General features: G+C 58.8%; 1 protein-coding gene across 1 annotated transcript in view; it reads left to right on the top strand.

The window, feature by feature from the left end:
* ITPR2 (inositol 1,4,5-trisphosphate receptor type 2) overlaps positions 1 to 16,131 on the top strand; it is a 342,793-nt gene that overhangs the window by 58,829 nt on the left and 267,833 nt on the right. Inside the window, exons 3-5 of the mRNA XM_056134649.1 lie at positions 9,407 to 9,522; positions 10,651 to 10,737; positions 12,059 to 12,217. Of these exons, the coding sequence (XP_055990624.1) occupies positions 9,407 to 9,522; positions 10,651 to 10,737; positions 12,059 to 12,217 (362 nt within the window). The remainder of the gene's footprint in view (positions 1 to 9,406; positions 9,523 to 10,650; positions 10,738 to 12,058; positions 12,218 to 16,131) is intronic.

The raw sequence follows: 16,131 nt of genomic DNA, 5'->3' as shown, positions 1-16,131 counted from the left end.
GGGGGTCCACACTTAATCCTGACAAGGTATGGCTCTGAGAGTGTGTGGCTGCGTCCGGCCACCGACATGTCCTCAGCACAGGGGCAGCCAAGCAGGCGGGCCCGGGTCAGCGCGGGCCTCTGCTCGTGTCTCCAGTCGCAGGATGAAAGGAGAGGAGCTCCCAGCTCCGGCAGGCCCTGGAGGTCTGGTGCTCGTCCTCCTGGAGGACTTCAAAGGCTCCGTCCCGCCAGAGCCCGGCTGCTCCGGCTGGCAGACAGCCCGCGGTCTCAGGGAACAGAGATAAACAACCACTGCCCGGGACGTCGCCCTCGGGGGGAGCCTTGGTGACTCCCAGCAGGGTCTGCGGAAACATGACAGAGATGCTCTCCGTGACTTGGTTTTCCCCGGGATGCATGTTCTCTTCTTCAAAGCTCCAAGCTGCCCCTTTGTCCAGGAGCCTTGCTGTGGGCAGGGGACAGGGCCTGCTCTTCTGCACTTGGTCTTGTGCCTTCCCACGCCGCCGCGGCTGGGGGGGTCCTCCTCAGCTGCCCAGCGCTGTGGTCCTGCTGTTTGGTGGCTTTCAGGGGATGGGTGGCGGTGCTCAGGCCCTTCCCGGCCCCTGGCTGTGTGCTAGGTTGCCGTGCGCATGGGGACAGGTCGGGCTCGTCCCTGAGGCTGTGGGGAGACTCCGTGCCAGGCCGCGGCCCTCTCAGCTCTTACCCGGCCATCCGGGCGCCTGTGCTCAGCACTCAGCGCCCATGGGAGCCGGCTGGGCCGTCAGGGCACCCGGAGAGGGAGCAGGGGCCGCCCAGAGACACAGCCGAGTCTCGTGCCGTGTGAGCGGTGGCTAGAGCAGAAGGGACCCGGGACGCAGCCGTCAGGGGGATGTGGCCAGAGCGGGAGGGTCTCAGGACGGGCCCAGGGGCTGTGCCCACTGGGGAGAGGGTGGGCAGGCCGGCAGGGCGTGTGTCCACAAGCACGTGTATCTGTGTGCATGTGCAATGTGTGTGCGTGTGTGCTTGTGTGTGTGTACGTGGTGTGTGCTTATGTGTGTGCATAAGCACGTGGTGTGTGTGTGTGTATCTGTGTATGTGTGTCCATGTGTGTATCGGTGTATGTGTGTCCGTGTCTGTGTATGTCTCTGTATGTATATGTGTGTTCGTGTATGTCTCTGTGTGTATATGTGTGTTTGTGTGTGTATGTCTCTGTGTGTGCTTGTGTTTTTGTGTCCGTGTGTGTGTCTGTGTCCGTGAGTGTGTGTCCGTATGTGTGCCTGTGTGTGTTTGTGTGTCCATGTGTTTGTGTCCATGTGTTTGTGTGTCCACGCGTGCCTGTGTGTGTGTAGGACTGTTGGGTCCCTGTGTCCGGCTGGTGTTCTAGCAGTCACACGCGCTCCTGTAGGCCTGAGTCCCAGCCCTCAGCTCCGGGGAGTCTTGTCGGGAGGGTCTGCCTGTCGCCAGGGGAGAAAGAGGTGAGTTGGATCATTGTGGTGAGTCACGCGAGTGAAATCCTCCATGTAACTTCAAGGTGGAAACTAGAAAGTATTTTGCTTCGTTCCCTTTGGGGCCACGCCTGGAGATGTTCTTGCTCCTCACTCAGGACTCCCTCCTGGCGGTGCTCGGTGCTTGATTCTGGGATTCTGGGGATCGAGCCCGGGTCGGCTGCCTGCAAGACAAGCACCCTCCCTGCAGTACTGGTGCTCTGGCTCTGGAAGGGTCAATAGTTTGGCTCTTGGGTGCCCGGGGAGCCCCCGGAGGACCAGGGCCGGACCGAGCCCCACACGTGTGGTTCCATGACCTCTCTGTGAATCCACTTTTCTCGCCCAAAACACACTCCTGGCAAACGCGTTAGATCTCGGCGCTCACCTCAGCGAGCCAGGTGCCAGGATCCTCATGCCTCTCTGTCACGCACAAATCAAGCATGGAGTAACCGTAGGGTTGGTGCCGTGGGTCTGCATCCTCAGCCTTCTGCCCGGCCACACCCCTCCTGCCGCCCCCCCCGCCCCACCCCTGGACCAGCCCCCAGCCCAGCTCTGGGGGGCTTTGGAACTGAATTCGTGTGTTGCTGTGTTCTGGCCAGTGAGTCACCGCGTCAGCTCCTCTGCCCTGCGGAGGCTCTTCCCGTCCCTTTGACCAGCCGGGTCGAGTCCCTGCTTGTCCTGCCTCGGGAGTGCCAGGTCTCCCAGGCTGTTCTTTGCTCCGGCTTCACTCCGGCTGCGCAGGAACATCTGTCTCACGGTTAAGCCCGCTTTCCTGGGTGCACCTTCTCGGTCCACCCACCGGGTTTGGGGAGCTGCCCTGCACCCTGTTTCGTGGTGGGCAAGTCCCCCAGAAAAGCCTTTTCTTTTCATTTCAAGAGTTTCTCCTCCACTCTCAGGACTTTTTTTTTTTCCCGCGGGGAACTCCCGGCCCCTGAAGAGAGAACACAGGAGAGTCAGGCGCAGATTTGGCGATGAGTTTTTCCACTTATTGTATGATGGTTGTATACAATAAAATCCACTTAACATACTGCTTGTTGGGGCTGGAGCAATAGCATAGCGGGTAAGGGTTTGCCTTGCATGCGGCCAACCTGGGTTCGATTCCCAGCATCCCTTATGGTCCCCCAAGCGTGGCCAGGAGTAGATTCCTGAGTCCAGAGCCAGGAGTAACCCATGTGCATCACTGGTGTGACCCAAAAAGCAAAAAGCAAAAAAAAAAAAAAAAGAGCAAAAAGCAAAAGAAAAGGCCAAACTGTTCTTCAAGGAGCCAAACCCTCTGCCTCTGCCATCAGTCAGGCTGGCGTGAGTGTGCGGCCAGCGCGTGCCTTACCACGCCCTGGGGCATGTCCCGGTGCTGGGCTTTCTTGTGGGCATAGGGCGGCGTTCACATTTTATTTGTGTTCCCCTCCTGACTAATCCTGCGGCCGCTGCTTCTTGCGTGTGGGCGGCCCTTGCTGGCCCTGGCCGTGGGGTGCCTGGCCGTGGGGTGTCATCTGCCCGTGTCATGGGGCGTGGCCGTGTCAAGCTTAGATTTCCCGCGGCGTTTGGCTTCCAGGCCTTCTGGTGGGTCTGGGATTGTCCCTTCAGAGCATTCTTGTTCATTGTGGAATTGGTGTTCTGTGGTTTAGATGCTTAATTAGGATGCGTTCTCATGCCCAGAATCCCAGCACCGCCCCCTCACCTGTGTACCTGCCTCGCTCCCAAGGACCCCAGCTCCCCTTCCTCCTACCCCCCAGTTCCGCCGTGTGGGTCGTTGTCCCGTTGCGTTGCCTCTGGCCTTTGTGTCTCCTCGCCGTGTCTGTCAGTTCATGTGAGGGAGTGTCAGTCCGTGTCTGTGTCACCCGTGTGAGGGAGTGTCAGTCCGTGTCTGTGTCAGCCGCGTGTGAGGGAGCCCGTTCTGTGTCCGGCCTCTCCTCCTCACCGGCCTCCCTCACGGGATCTTCTCACTCTGTCCCTGAGCACTGCAGATGGCGTTTTAGCGATTTGAAGTCGAGTTTTTGTCAGTCTGCCCGATTTAGTCTCTGTTTCATCAGAAACACAGACAATGTGAACTTTAAAAACGGTCGCGATTCCGAGATGCGCCATCCTGTTCGTCCCCGGTGGCCCATGCCGTGGTTTGATGTTTGTGTTAAAGACACACCCTGCTCCAAGGCAAAACAGCAACACAGTCCATAAACACAAGGGAGAGAAAGGAAGAGAAAGTCAGAGATTAGACCTTTGAAATGTGGAGAAAGAGCCAAACAGGGGGAAATGATCAGCCTCTTTCTGCCACGCTGGCGGCAGGTGCCGACACCCAGTGGTCAGTGAGGTTTGGGGCCTTCTCTGCCCCTGGCTGCCTGGGTTCCGGCCAGTAGGTCAAAAACTCAGACTCAGGGTTCCCCCTCTGTAGTGGGGGCAGCTGTGGCACCTGTGTTCATTTTTCTGGGATGGGGAAAATACCCTTATAAAGCACTTTCCCCTAGTGCTCAAACCTCCAGTGTTCGTTTCTGGGTATGTGCACGTGTGTGTGTGTGTGTTTGTGCATGCCTGTGTGTGTGTACATGTGTGTGTGTGCATGTGTGTGTATGTATGCATGTGTGTTTGTGTGAGTGCATATGTGCATGTGTTTACATATGTAAATTCATGTGTGTGTGCGTGTGTTGTGTGCATGGGTGCATGTGTGTGCATGGGTGTGCGTGTGTGTATATGTGTGTGCATGTGTTGTAGGTGCATGTGTGTGTTGTGTGTGTGTGTGTGTGTGTGTGTGTGTGTGTGCATGGGAGGTGTTTCTGGGTCATTGTTCCTTTCACCTTTGGATCACGGGGGGGGGGGGGGGTGGGGGGGGCGGGATCTTGGGGACCTGACGTACTTCCGGGACCAATCAACGTCACAAACACAACTGTATTTGCTCATCTGGAGCGTCAAGTTGGAAGTCATAATAATGCGTGTTTATGAAGCACTTGAACTTGTGGCCTGTAACCCGGAGCTGACCTGTGCCCGGTGGTGGAAAACGGACTGGAGCTTCCTGGACTCTGCTCGGAGAGACGGGCTGCCAAGGTCAGCCGTGGTGGCATAAACACAGCTGAGGCAGGTGTGGACACTGACGGAGCCCCTGCAGCCTGCCTTGGCTCGTGCCCCGAGTGACGGGGGCCCCTCTGGGCTCTGGGCCCGGCACCGTTGCTGATGTCGGGGACTTTCCCGGGCGCTGTAGGGCCTTCCTTCCCGGACTGGCTTTCTTTCGTTCTGCATCAGTGTGGAAACAGGAGCATCTTCCCGGCCCTCCTGCAGGCATCCCGGCTGCATGTCCAGTGCCCCTCCTCCCTGCGCAGCCCCAGTGCCTCCTCGTGCCGGCCTTCCCGTGTGCCTGGCCGGGGGTGGGCCCCGGTGGGTACCCCCGGCCCTGCTGGTTGGTGCTGGGGCCCGTGAGATGTTGAAGTGTCATTCTCCCGCCCAGCGTCTGCCCTTCGGCCCGCCACCCTGCTTGCTCTCTTGGGGGACCATTCAGGGTCCCCTTCCGGCCAGACCCTGTAGCGGCGCGTGACGGGAATGCAGTCCACAAAGAGTCCTCCGCATCCGCCCTCCCTGCGTGGGCTCCAGCACCGTGTCCCGTGGAACCCAGTCCCGTCTTCAGTTTTAAAAATAATCGTCGTTTGGGGCTGGAGCGATAGCACAGTGGGGAGGGTGTTTACCTTGCACGCAGCCGACCCGGGTTCGATTCCCAGCATCCCATAGGGTCCTCCGAGCACCTCCAGGAGTGATTCCTGAGTGCAGAGGCCAGGACTAGCCCCTGTGCATCGCTGGGTGTGACCCAAAAATCAATAAAATAAAATAAAATAAAACAAAATAAAAATAATTGTCTCTAGTGAGCCTGCGCCGACACTCTCCTGTCTTTAAGCAGCGGCTGTTTCCCACCCCGAGCGTGTGACTTTCTCACCAGCCGCTCTGTCGATGTCTCTGGACGTCGCCTCGCGTGCCCTTCACTCCCCTTCCTGCTACAGGCGCCCGCCTCGCCCTCTGTGGGGCAGCTGCTTCTGCCTCTGTTTGCACCTGAGGAGATGGCGCCTTTCTGAGGTGGAGGGGCTGCGTGTGTGCGGCGTGTCAGGGTGGCCGGGAGGCCGGGCCCCTGCCGTGTCTGCTCTTGTACCCACACCCTCCCCTCAGCCCAGACCCCGAGACTGTCCTGAGTGTGTCTGAGGCGCACCCAGAGCCGAGGGGCACTGAGGATCACCTGGGCGTTCGGGGAGGCTGTGGGACCGAGGACAAGGGCACCCACTAGCTGGGGGGGGGGGCATCTGTGCGATTCGGGCCGCCTCAGCAGAGTGGCCACGATGGCGAATGTGCAGCCTGACCCAGACACTCTCGTTTCCAGTCCTGGCTGGTTCTTTCGGGACAGGAGCGTGGCGGCTTCGAGTCTGGACCCACCCCTCCTGGACCCGAGGCTTTTGTGGTGGAGCCCGGCGGAGTGGACCGCAGGTGTCCTCAGGGGGCTGTGCTTGCCTGTGTCTGGCTTTCATCTGGACGTTACACTGTACTGGACCCTGCCACTGCGGGTGCTTTGGCCTCTATCTCCAGGGAGAGAAAGATGGATTTTTCCCCCCCTTCAGGAGTCAACTTGTTCTGCAGGCATGGGAGAGGGACCCCAACCCCCAGTCCCTCGGAGATTGGAGTCAGGCTGACCCCTGCCACCCTCGGGACCCCGGGTTCACGCTGACCCCCACCACCCTCGGGAGCCTGGACTCCGGCTGGAGCGAGCACTACCCTTGGCGGGAGATGAGCGTCCGTCCTCGCCTCAGCACTCACGTCTCGGGCCTGTCCCTTCCCCCTCAGAGAAGGATGCAGGGGGAGGTGCAGAGGGGAAGGAGGTGGCTTGTACTGAAACTTAGACGGGAGGCGAGAGCCAGGCGTGTCCAGAGAGAACACGAGCTTCAAGCCAGCGAGACGCGTGTGCCAGGGAGCTGGGAAGGTTGGGTTTTGGGGCCCCTGGACCCCGACACTTCAGTGGCTCAGAGGCACCGTGGAGGCCCTGGCCCGCCTGGTCAGATCTGCGCTGCCTGCATGTCTCTGGGGAGTTTCCTCGCAGCCCAGCGGCTCCTCTGGCCGTTCCGCGTTTGCTGCCTCTGCAGTGAGCCTTCCTTGTCCTCCTGACCTTGGGCTGTGACAAAGGCTCGTACCCTCCACACACTCACGGCCGCCCTTGGATCTGGGTTTGCACAGCCCTGTTCTCCTTCTCAAGGTTCTTTCTAGACCTTTCTCTTGCCTTGGATGAAGGGAGACCCGGTTTGGCAGGCGAGTTCCAGGCTTAGATCGAACAAGACACAGCCCCTTCAAATGGAGAGGGAGAGAGAGAGAGAGAGAGAGAGAGAGAGAGAGAGAGAGAGAGAGAGGAAGAGAGGAAGAGAGAGAGGGAGAGAGGGGGAGAGAGAGGGAGAGAGAGGGAGAGAGAGGGAGAGAGAGGGAGGAAGAGGGAGAGAGGAAGAGAGGGATAGGGAGAGAAGGAGAGAGGATAGAGAGAGGAGAAAGGAGAGGGAGAGAGGAGAGGAAGGGAGAGAGAAAGAGGGAGGGAGAAAGAGAAAGGAGAGAGGAAGGGAGGGAGAGGGAGGGAGGGAGAGAGGGAGTTTGACACCCACGCTCTGTGAGGGTGCGCTTCCTAGAGGAGTGAGAAGCCCCGTGGTGTCTCCGGGAGTGCCTTGCGGGCGTCCCTGGCGGCCCACAGCCCTCAGCTGTGTGGTGTCTGCAGACAACAGCGAGGGGTGTTTCCTCTGGGACGGCCCGACTGTGCCCAGGGGGTGCGCGTCTCCCTCAGGAGCCCAGGAGAGCCCGGAGCGGAGTGTGCCCTCCCTGCCAGCCTTCCCAGGGCCAGATGGGGACAGGGCCCGCCACTGCCCTGTGGAAGCTCTGAGCTGCCTCCGCGCTGGCTTTGCCCTCGCTCAGCTCCGGGCCCACCGGCCGCGTCTTGCCTCCTCCAAATCCGACAGCAGCTTTCTGAGGGAGGAGAAGGGAAACAGGTTCCTTCCCAGAGTTCCCCAGGGAGGTGTGGGTCGGCCCTACAGGGAGGCCTAGTGCCCCGCCGAGATCTGAGGAGGCTCTCAGGGGAAGCAGAAGCTTCCGAAGCGCCCAGGCAGGTGTGCGAGAGCGGGAGAGACTGGCCTCCCGCTCCCTGGGCAGGGGCGGCCTTGCTCCCCAAGGTCCAGCCCATGGGCTGGGGCTGTCTTTGCTCCCGTGGGGTCCAGAGGCTCTTCCTGAGCTCCGTCCTGGATTTTCAAAAAGCCCCAGAGTGCCACCATTTCCTAGGTTCTTCTGGGGTTGTAGGAAAAATCAACTTTCTGCTTTCAAGGCACAGCTTAGGGTGTCGTCCAGCTGACCGCGGTCTCCCGGGGGGGGGGGGGCAGTGTTTCCCGAACCCTGTCAGGCTCTGGGCTGAAGGTTTGCCTTTATTTATTTATTTATTTATTTGGGTCACGCCCAGCGATGCTCAGGGGTTTACTCCTGGCTCTGTGCTCAGGAATTACTCCTGGCGGTGCATGGGGGACCCTATGGGATGCTGGGAATTGAACCCAGGTCAGCTGCGTGCAAAGCAAACGCCCTCCCCGCTGTGCTGTTGCTCCGGCCCTTCTTTATTTTTTAATTTTTAAATTCTTTTTGTTTTTGGGTCCCACCCAGCTCTGCACAGGGGTTCCTCCTGGCTCTGCACTCGGGAATCACTCCTGTCCGTTCTTGGGGAACCCTATGGGATGCCGGGAATTGAACCCAGGCTGGCCATGTGCAAGGCAAACGCCCTCCCCGCTGTGCTGTCGCTCCGGCCCTCAGGGTCGGCCTTTAAAGGGCAATTGATGCTCAGGTCGCTTCCTCCCAGCCGTGCCCGCCCGAGTGTGGGAGCGTCAGAGAGAGTCGCTGCCGGCTTTCTCCGCACTGCCTCTCCGTCTCATCTTAGTCCCGAGGAGCCCCGGGGCTGAGGGGTGCCAGCTCAGAGGCAGGGCTGGCCGCAGGACAGATGAGAGGGACGGGTGGGCTCTGGCAGCCGGGAGGTGTGGGAGGGGGTGTGAGAAAGGCCGTGAGGTGTGGGGCTCAAGGCCGCTAAGGGTGCTCAGGGCTGTGGGTGCGTTCTCTGCCTCAGGACCCGCGAAGGTCGGGCCCCAAAGTGCTCCGTGCCGTGTGCGCCGAGGGCCCCTTGTCGTGAGCTGGGCCCGTCACTCCCGGAGGGTGAGTCATCTCGGTCTCAGTCACAGCGTGCACGGCCCCACGCCCCGGGCCCTGGGCCCCACTCCTGGGCCTTTCTGCACATCTCAGCCACCCTGCGGAGGCGTGGCTGGCCGTGCTGACAAACGGGCGAGGCCTGTCCTGTAGACAGGGACAAATCCGAGAGGAGATGGATGCCATGTGTCTCAGAGGGTGAGTCAGGGAGGACGCAGGGGCCAGCTCTGCCCACCTCCCCCAGGAGGCGTGGGGCCCTGCCCGACCATGGGCTTTGCATGCGGGAGGCCGAGTTTGACCCCTGCAGTGGCCTGGTCTGAGCATTGTCAGGAACCGCCCAGAGCACAGGGCTGGGGGCAGCCCCCAGACGGACAGACAGACAAGGACAGACGGGAGAGAGAGCTGTGATGTGTTCAGTCTCCTCCCCGCTGGCCTGAGGAAGCGCCTGTGATGGTTGATGGGAGCTGCCTGGGGGTGATGGGTCATGTCGGGGCCGGAGGCGGGACACTGGGTGAGGTGTTGGAACCTGGGCCCCGAGCGACCAGGGTCAGCCGCATCGTCCACCTCAGACTCTCACCTTCCCCACGACCACCCGGTCGGGCCCCTCACGCCAGGGCATACTCGGCAGCCTTGGGGACGGGGAAGTGGCACTTAGACAGTCAGGTGACACGAAAGGGTGTTTCCGAGGGGCGTGCGGGGTGGGCAGGGGAGCCCGGGGGCGCTGGCCGACCCCCAGGGGCCAGGGGCACCCTGGTGACCGCGGCCGTGGCTCTGTTGCAGACTGCCTCTTCAAGGTGTGCCCGATGAACCGCTACTCGGCGCAGAAGCAGTACTGGAAGGCGAAGCAGGCCAAGCAGGGCAACCACACGGAGGCCGCCCTGCTCAAGAAGCTGCAGGTGGGCCAGGCTGCTCGGAGACCCCCAGAACCCACGGCAGCCCCTCTTGCACTTGGCCCCTCACTTCATTAAAATGCAGGAAGCACAAGTTCTTTTTTTTTATTGACTCACCATGAGATGCAGTTACAAAGCTTTCCTGTTTGAGTTTCAGTCACACAATGATGGAACACCCCTCCCTCCAACAGTGCACATTCCCCACCACCAATACCCCCCCTTTCCCACCCTCCCCCTGCCTCCATGGCAGACAATCACCCCCATACTCTCTCTCTACTTTGGGGCGTTATGGTTTGCAATACAGATACTGAGAGGCCATCGTGTTTGGTCCTTGATCTACTTTCAGCACACATCTCCCATCCCGAGCGATCCCTCGAATCATCATCGACTTAGTGATCCCTTTTCTATCCCAGCTGCCTTCTCCCCCAGCTCATGAAGCAGGCTTCCAACCATGGGACAATTTTGCTGGCCCTTGTATCTACTGTCCTTGGGTGTCAGCCTCATGTTATTTTACATTCCACAAATGAGTGCAGTCCTTCTATGTCTGTCCCTCTCTTTCTGACTCATTTCACTCAGCATGCTGCTCTCCATGACCACCCACTTCTAAGCAAATTTCATGACTTCATCTCTCTTAACAGCTGCATAGTATTCCATTGGGTAGATGTACCAAAGTTCCTTTAACCAGTCGTCTGTTCTCGGGCACTCGGGTTGTTTCCGGATTCTGGCTATTGTGAACAGAGGAAGCACAGATCCTAAATCCATGGTTCTGTGCGTGTTGCTAGTCTGGACGTTTTGTGTTCCCGAAGTTCCTCTTGCTTGTCGAATCCGGAACAGTCACTTCGAGGCTTTTTCGAATTTGCCGACTTTCTTGTTTGGTTTCTTGAGCAATGTAAGACCAAAGAGTCAAGTGATTTTCATACATTCCCAGCGCGAAACTTCCGGAGAGACTTTGGGGCACACTTGAGGTTTATATGAGAGGCGTCGCCCGCTCTCTCCTCTAACCCTCAGCCCCGCACACAGTCAGCTGGCGGGACGAGTCCTTCATTCGTTTGTCCCATGGTTGTACTCCCTGCCCGACGACAGGGCCACTCTCCCCGCCGGTGTGTTTCACACGGACTCTTTTGGCAATCCTAGCACGCCGCGGAGCTGGAGCAGAAGCAGAATGAGTCGGAGAACAAGAAACTGCTGGGGGAGGTCGTGAAATACAGTAACGTCATCCAGGTGAGGCCTGCTGGGGGGGGCGGCATGTGGGCTGCCCGGCTGCTGCTTAGGGCCCTTGCGGGGCTGCCGGGGACTGTGTCGGGGCGTCCACGTCAAGGGGCTCTTCCATGGTCGGCTAGGACACTGGGGGCAAAGAAGGCGGGAAAGCCGACCCCCACAGGCCCTGCGCTAGCTGTAGGCGTCATGTGTGACCCAAGGCTTCTTCTCTTGGCTAGAGAGAGGGACGCTCCCGGTGGTCCTTGTCGAGGGAAGCCGTCCTTGAGCCATTGTTTTAGGGTCTCCCACTTCCGGATTTGTTACGCCCCCAGATCTCTGGGGCAGGCTGCCTCGACCTTGGTGCTTTGTTAATATGCGGCCGTCCGACTGGCTCCGAAAAGGAAGGTGGGCGTTTTCCCAAACATCTCCCCAACGCACAGCATTAAACAGGCAGAAGGAGGCCGGGCCCCGGGCGAAGGGGGGTTGAAGGAGCGAGGTGTGGTCAGCGGGAAGGCCAGGGTCCGAGTGGGGAGCTTGGACAGAGGCTTCTCTGTGGCCTGCTCGGCTGGAGAAGGGGCGAGGGCTGGACCGTGGAAGTGTCTGGAGTCTACACACGGGTGTTTCTGGGGTCCCCTGAGGCATCTCCCCAGGGCCCGTCATAGAGTGGACGGTGCCAGGGCCCACGGCGGTCACCGGCGCGTCCTTGCCATGAGCACTGCCGCGTGGCTGCCCCCGAGGGGTCCTTCCTGCCCTGCGCAGGTCAGTCCAGTGGCCTCTAACGGGTTCAGCGAGCGCGTGGACGCAGCTGCCTGATGCTGCCCCCGGAGGAGAGACCCTGCCCTGGCTGAGGGGGACCGTGGGTGCCCGATAGGGGTGGGTGGGTGGGGGTCTTAGCCAGGCCTGGCCCCTGGGTGCACGCATTTTCACGGTCACCTGGGGACCAGACCTCGTGCTCTGACTGTGTGGGCCTGGCCGGGCGGCTCATGTCACCAACACCGGCAGCCTCCGGAGGCTCCTGGGCCTTCTGAGGTGGCAGGAGCTGCCCTGTGGCTTGAGGCGGTTTCCCCGCTCCAGGCTGGGTGTGACGACACTTGAGTGGAGCTGCAGGCGGGACAGTTCTCGTCCTCTTGCTCCGCAGAGATGCTTTGGAGAGACCGTTGTGCCCGCTGTCCCCATGGCCTGCCAGGGGCTCGGGGCTCACGGGTCAGGAGGGGGTCTGCCTGGGGGGGCCCGTGATGGGGCCTCCTCGGGATCCAGTGGGCGTGGAGGCGGGCGGGGTGGAGGGAGCCCGCAGGAAGGGGGAGCCCTGCAGGAGACTCCGACATCCCCCCCTCCATCCCCACAGCTGCTGCACATCAAAAGCAACAAGTACCTGACGGTCAACAAGCGGCTGCCCGCACTGCTGGAGAAGAACGCCATGCGTGTGGCCCTGGACGCCGCCGGCAACGAGGGCTCCTGGTTCTACATCCACCCCTTCTGGAAGCTGAGGAGCGAGGGCGACAACGTGGGTACCGCGGGGCCTGGGGGAGACGGCGCAGCCCCGGGATAGACTTGGGGAGCAGAGGGCCAGGGCAGGGCAGGTCCCATCTCCAACACGTTACCTCTCCTGTGCCCGTTCAGTGGGCTAGTCTCTCCCCTCCCTCCCCTCCCCTCCCCCGCCCCTCCCCTCCCCTCCCTCCCCTCCCCCTCCCCTCCCTTCCCTTCCCTTCCCTTCCCTTCCTTTCCCCATTCCCTTCTTTCTCCTCCCCTCCCCTCCCTTCCCCTTCCCTTCCCTTCCCTTCCCTTCCCTTCCCTTCCTTTCCCCATTCCCTTCTTTCTCCTCCCCTCCCCTCCCTTCCCCTTCCCTTCCCTTCCCTTCCCTTCCCTTCCCTTCCTTTCCCCATTCCCTTCTTTCTCCTCCCCTCCCCTCCCTTCCCCTTCCCTTCCCTTCCTTCCCTTCCCTTCCCTTCCCTTCCCTTCCCTTCCCTTCCCTTCCCTTCCTTTCCCCATTCCCTTCTTTCTCCTCCCCTCCCCTCCCTTCCCCTTCCCTTCCCTTCCCTTCCCTTCCCTTCCCTTCCCTTCCCTTCCCTTCCCTTCCCTTCCCTTCCCTTCCTTCCCTTCCCTTCCCTCCCCTCCCCTCCCCTCCCCTCCCCTCATCTCCCCTCCCCTCATCTCCCCTCCCCTTCCCTTCCCTTCCCTTCCCCCTCCCTTCCCTTCCCTTCCCTCCCCTCCCCTCCCCTCCCTTTCCCCTTCCCGTCTTTCTCCTCCCCTCCCCTCCCCACCTTTATTCTCCCCACCTTACCTCTCCCTTCCTCTCCCTTCCCTTCTTTTTTCTTCATTAAAGTGCATATTTAAGTATTACACACATACAGAAAGCTCACAGACTGTAAGCACACGATTGATTGAGTTTTTAAAAACTCATCACAGCCATGTAACCGGTGTCTACATGGAGGGCTAGAGCATAGCCGAACATCAGCATTTATTTGCAGTACCACCGTTCCCAAGAATCCTCAAAGGGCAAAGCACAGGTTGGCGGGAGTTGCCTTCAGCTGGAGTTTGCACAAGGAACTTCAGTCGCCCTCATTTCCGCAGCGTCTTAAAAGAGAGACAGTGGAGTGGAGAGGGAGTGAATCGTGAATCTCTGGCTGGGGCCATGGCCAGCTGCTTCCAGGCTTCATTTAATCGATGTATAATGTTATGAGAAGCTCTAAGCTGGTGCTTCTTAATGATAATATTTAAAAATTCCCAGGAAATACTTGTGTTTTGTAAAACATGTATTCTAGCAGCGGTCAAATGTTCCCCAGCTTTCAAGAATGAGGACGGTGACCCTGGTGGGGAACCCTCCCATGCCACCATGGTTGAATGCTCTTGTGTGTCCTGAATAAATAAGCATGTAGCTCTCCTGGGCACTCGGGAGATGTTTGATCAACTCAGGTAGACACCAAACCCTGGATATGATTTATGAATCAGGCACCTTACAAACACCACGTCAGATGATCAAGAAATGAGCTGAGGATTTGGAGATCAGCTTTGCAAATTCAGGGCAGTAAAAAATGAGCATTTCTGAAAATTTCCTTGACTGCCTCTTTGCTAATATTTGAGACATATATGATTGAATCACCATGAGATATAGTTACGAACTTTCACGATTGAATTTCAGTCCTGCAATGACCGAGCACCCATCCCCCACTAGTGCACATTTCCACCACCAATGTCCCCAGTGACCCTCCCGCCAACCCCACCCCATCCCAGCCCCTGCCTCTGTGGCAGGAACCTTCCTTCCAACTCTCTACTTTGGGGGATTATGGTTTGCAATTCAGGTCCTGAGAGGCCATCATGCTTGGTCCTTAGTCTACTTTCAGCACACATCTCCCATCCCGAGCAGGTCTCCTGGGTCTCCTACCATCATTGCCTTGGTGGTCCCTTCTGCATCCTGACTGCCTCCCCACCCCCCCACCATGTGACTTCGGCTTCCAAACCCTGGAGCGATCCTCCTGGCCCTTCTCTCTACTGTCCCTTAGGTATTAGTGAGACCTATTTTGGATAGCTCTTGGTTTAGAGATGTCTTCTCTTATTAGCGAATTTATTTTCCCAACGAATTTTGAAGTATGCATTCAATTCTGCAGGCTGCAAGCGTCGCTGTCTGGTTTGGTTAGTGAGAGGTCGGGCGATGGTCTCTTAGGTAAGGCCCGGAGCAGCACGCATGCAGGAATGTGGCCGGGTTAAGCTTTGCCTTGGATTCCTTCACACATATGTTCTGTATTTTTTTTTTTCTTTTTGCATTAGTGTTGTGTGCTGTGAGCATGGTGTGTGTTTATGTTTCAGCAGGTGGTTAATTAATCAACTCTCACTTCCTCAGCATGGCCCTAAGTTGTTTTGGACCTGGTATTTGATGCCCTTTGTGGGAACATCCTTCCCAGAGGGTCCCCACTCCCCTGCCCACCATCTATAGGGTGCGATCGGGAATAAAGGTCCCAGCCAACAAGCCGAGCTCAAACGCAGAGAATATGCAAAAACGACAGACTCAAGTGCGCCCTTTCGGTTAGCTGTGGAGTCTCGCAATCATTCGTGTTATTTACTCCTGCAATTTCTTCCTTTCCCGGATCTCAATCAAATGCCTTCTCACAGGGCCGTCAGAGAGTTGAATGTAATGAACTATTTCAAGGAATCGATTATAGTGGGACGGGGGTGGGGTGTTAACCCTCCGACTCCTGAGCACTCTGCCTTGGTTCAGATGGACAGTGTAGTTCGGTGCACGCAGAGTCCTTCCGTACCAGCGTCTCTGTCCAGCATGACCGCCGCCACCCCGCCACGTTGCTTTGTGCTGTGACAGCCCAGCGCCTCCTGGCCACCCGGTAGCTTGTGCCGTGATTTAGGTCGCTGTGAGGATCTCGGGCCCTGATGCCACATCCCGGCATCAGAAGTGTCATGATGCTCTCTTCCTTCCTGGGAGTCGGGGCCCGTCGCCTGTTACTGAAGATGGCTGGACATAGCGTCACCGCAGAGTCAGGTCAGCTGCCGCCAAGTTTCATAAATGCAGGCAAGCAGGAACGGACGATTGCGAAGGAGCTGGAGCGTTAGAGCCAAGGCTTTAGCGGCTGATGACATCGTGTCCTAGGTCGTAGGTACCGACAGGATGAGGGAGCAAATGAAATCGAGGATAAGGCTGAGGAGAGGGGGAGGAAGATGTCCAGGTCCTCTAGAGGCGACGGTTTCTGCCACTCAGGAGCTGCTTTGTCTTGGCTTACAGGCTTGGGGGACGGATCGGTTTGGGGGGAAATGGGTTCACGGGAAATGGATTCCTTTGCCTTTCAGCTGTCCAGAGCCCTTTCCTGCCCTGGCATGGCTGGGAAGGCGCCGGGGACAGCTTGGAGCAGAGCCGTGAATGTTTCCTTTTCATTTATCTTCCCGGGACTTCCTCCCTCCCTCCCACCCTCCCTCCCTCCCTCCCTCCCTCCCTCCCTCCCTTCCTTCTTTCCTTCCTTCCTCCCTCTTCCTTCCTCCCTCCCTCCCTCCCTCCCTCCCTCTCTTCCTTCCTTCCTTCCTTCCTTCCTTCCTTCCTTCCTTCCTTCCTCTCTTCTCCCTCCCTCCCTCCCTCCTGTCCTTTTTCCTTCCCTCCTCCCTCCCTTCCTCCCTCCTCCCTCCCTCCCCTCTCCCTCCCTCCCTCCCTCCCTTCCTTCCTTCCTTCCTCTCTTCTCCCTCCCTTCCTCCCTCCCTCCCTCCCTCCCTTTCTCCCTCCTTCCCTTTCTCCCTCCCTCCTGTCCTTTTTCCTTCCCTCCTCCCTCCCTTCCTCCCTCCTCCCTTCCTCCCTCCCTCTCTCCCTCCCTCCCTCCCTCCCTTCCTCCCTTCCTTCCTTCCTTCCTTCCTTCCTCCCTTCCTCCCTTCCTCTCTTCCTTCCTTTTACTTTTTTGTGGTAGGGGGAATGTTGTAAATGTATTT

The sequence above is a fragment of the Sorex fumeus genome, unplaced genomic scaffold (genome assembly GCF_029834395.1).
Source record: "Sorex fumeus unplaced genomic scaffold, SorFum_2.1 ptg000100l, whole genome shotgun sequence".
NCBI classification, from domain to species: Eukaryota; Metazoa; Chordata; class Mammalia; order Eulipotyphla; family Soricidae; genus Sorex; species Sorex fumeus.
This window is presented reverse-complemented; position numbering and strand designations above follow the sequence as displayed.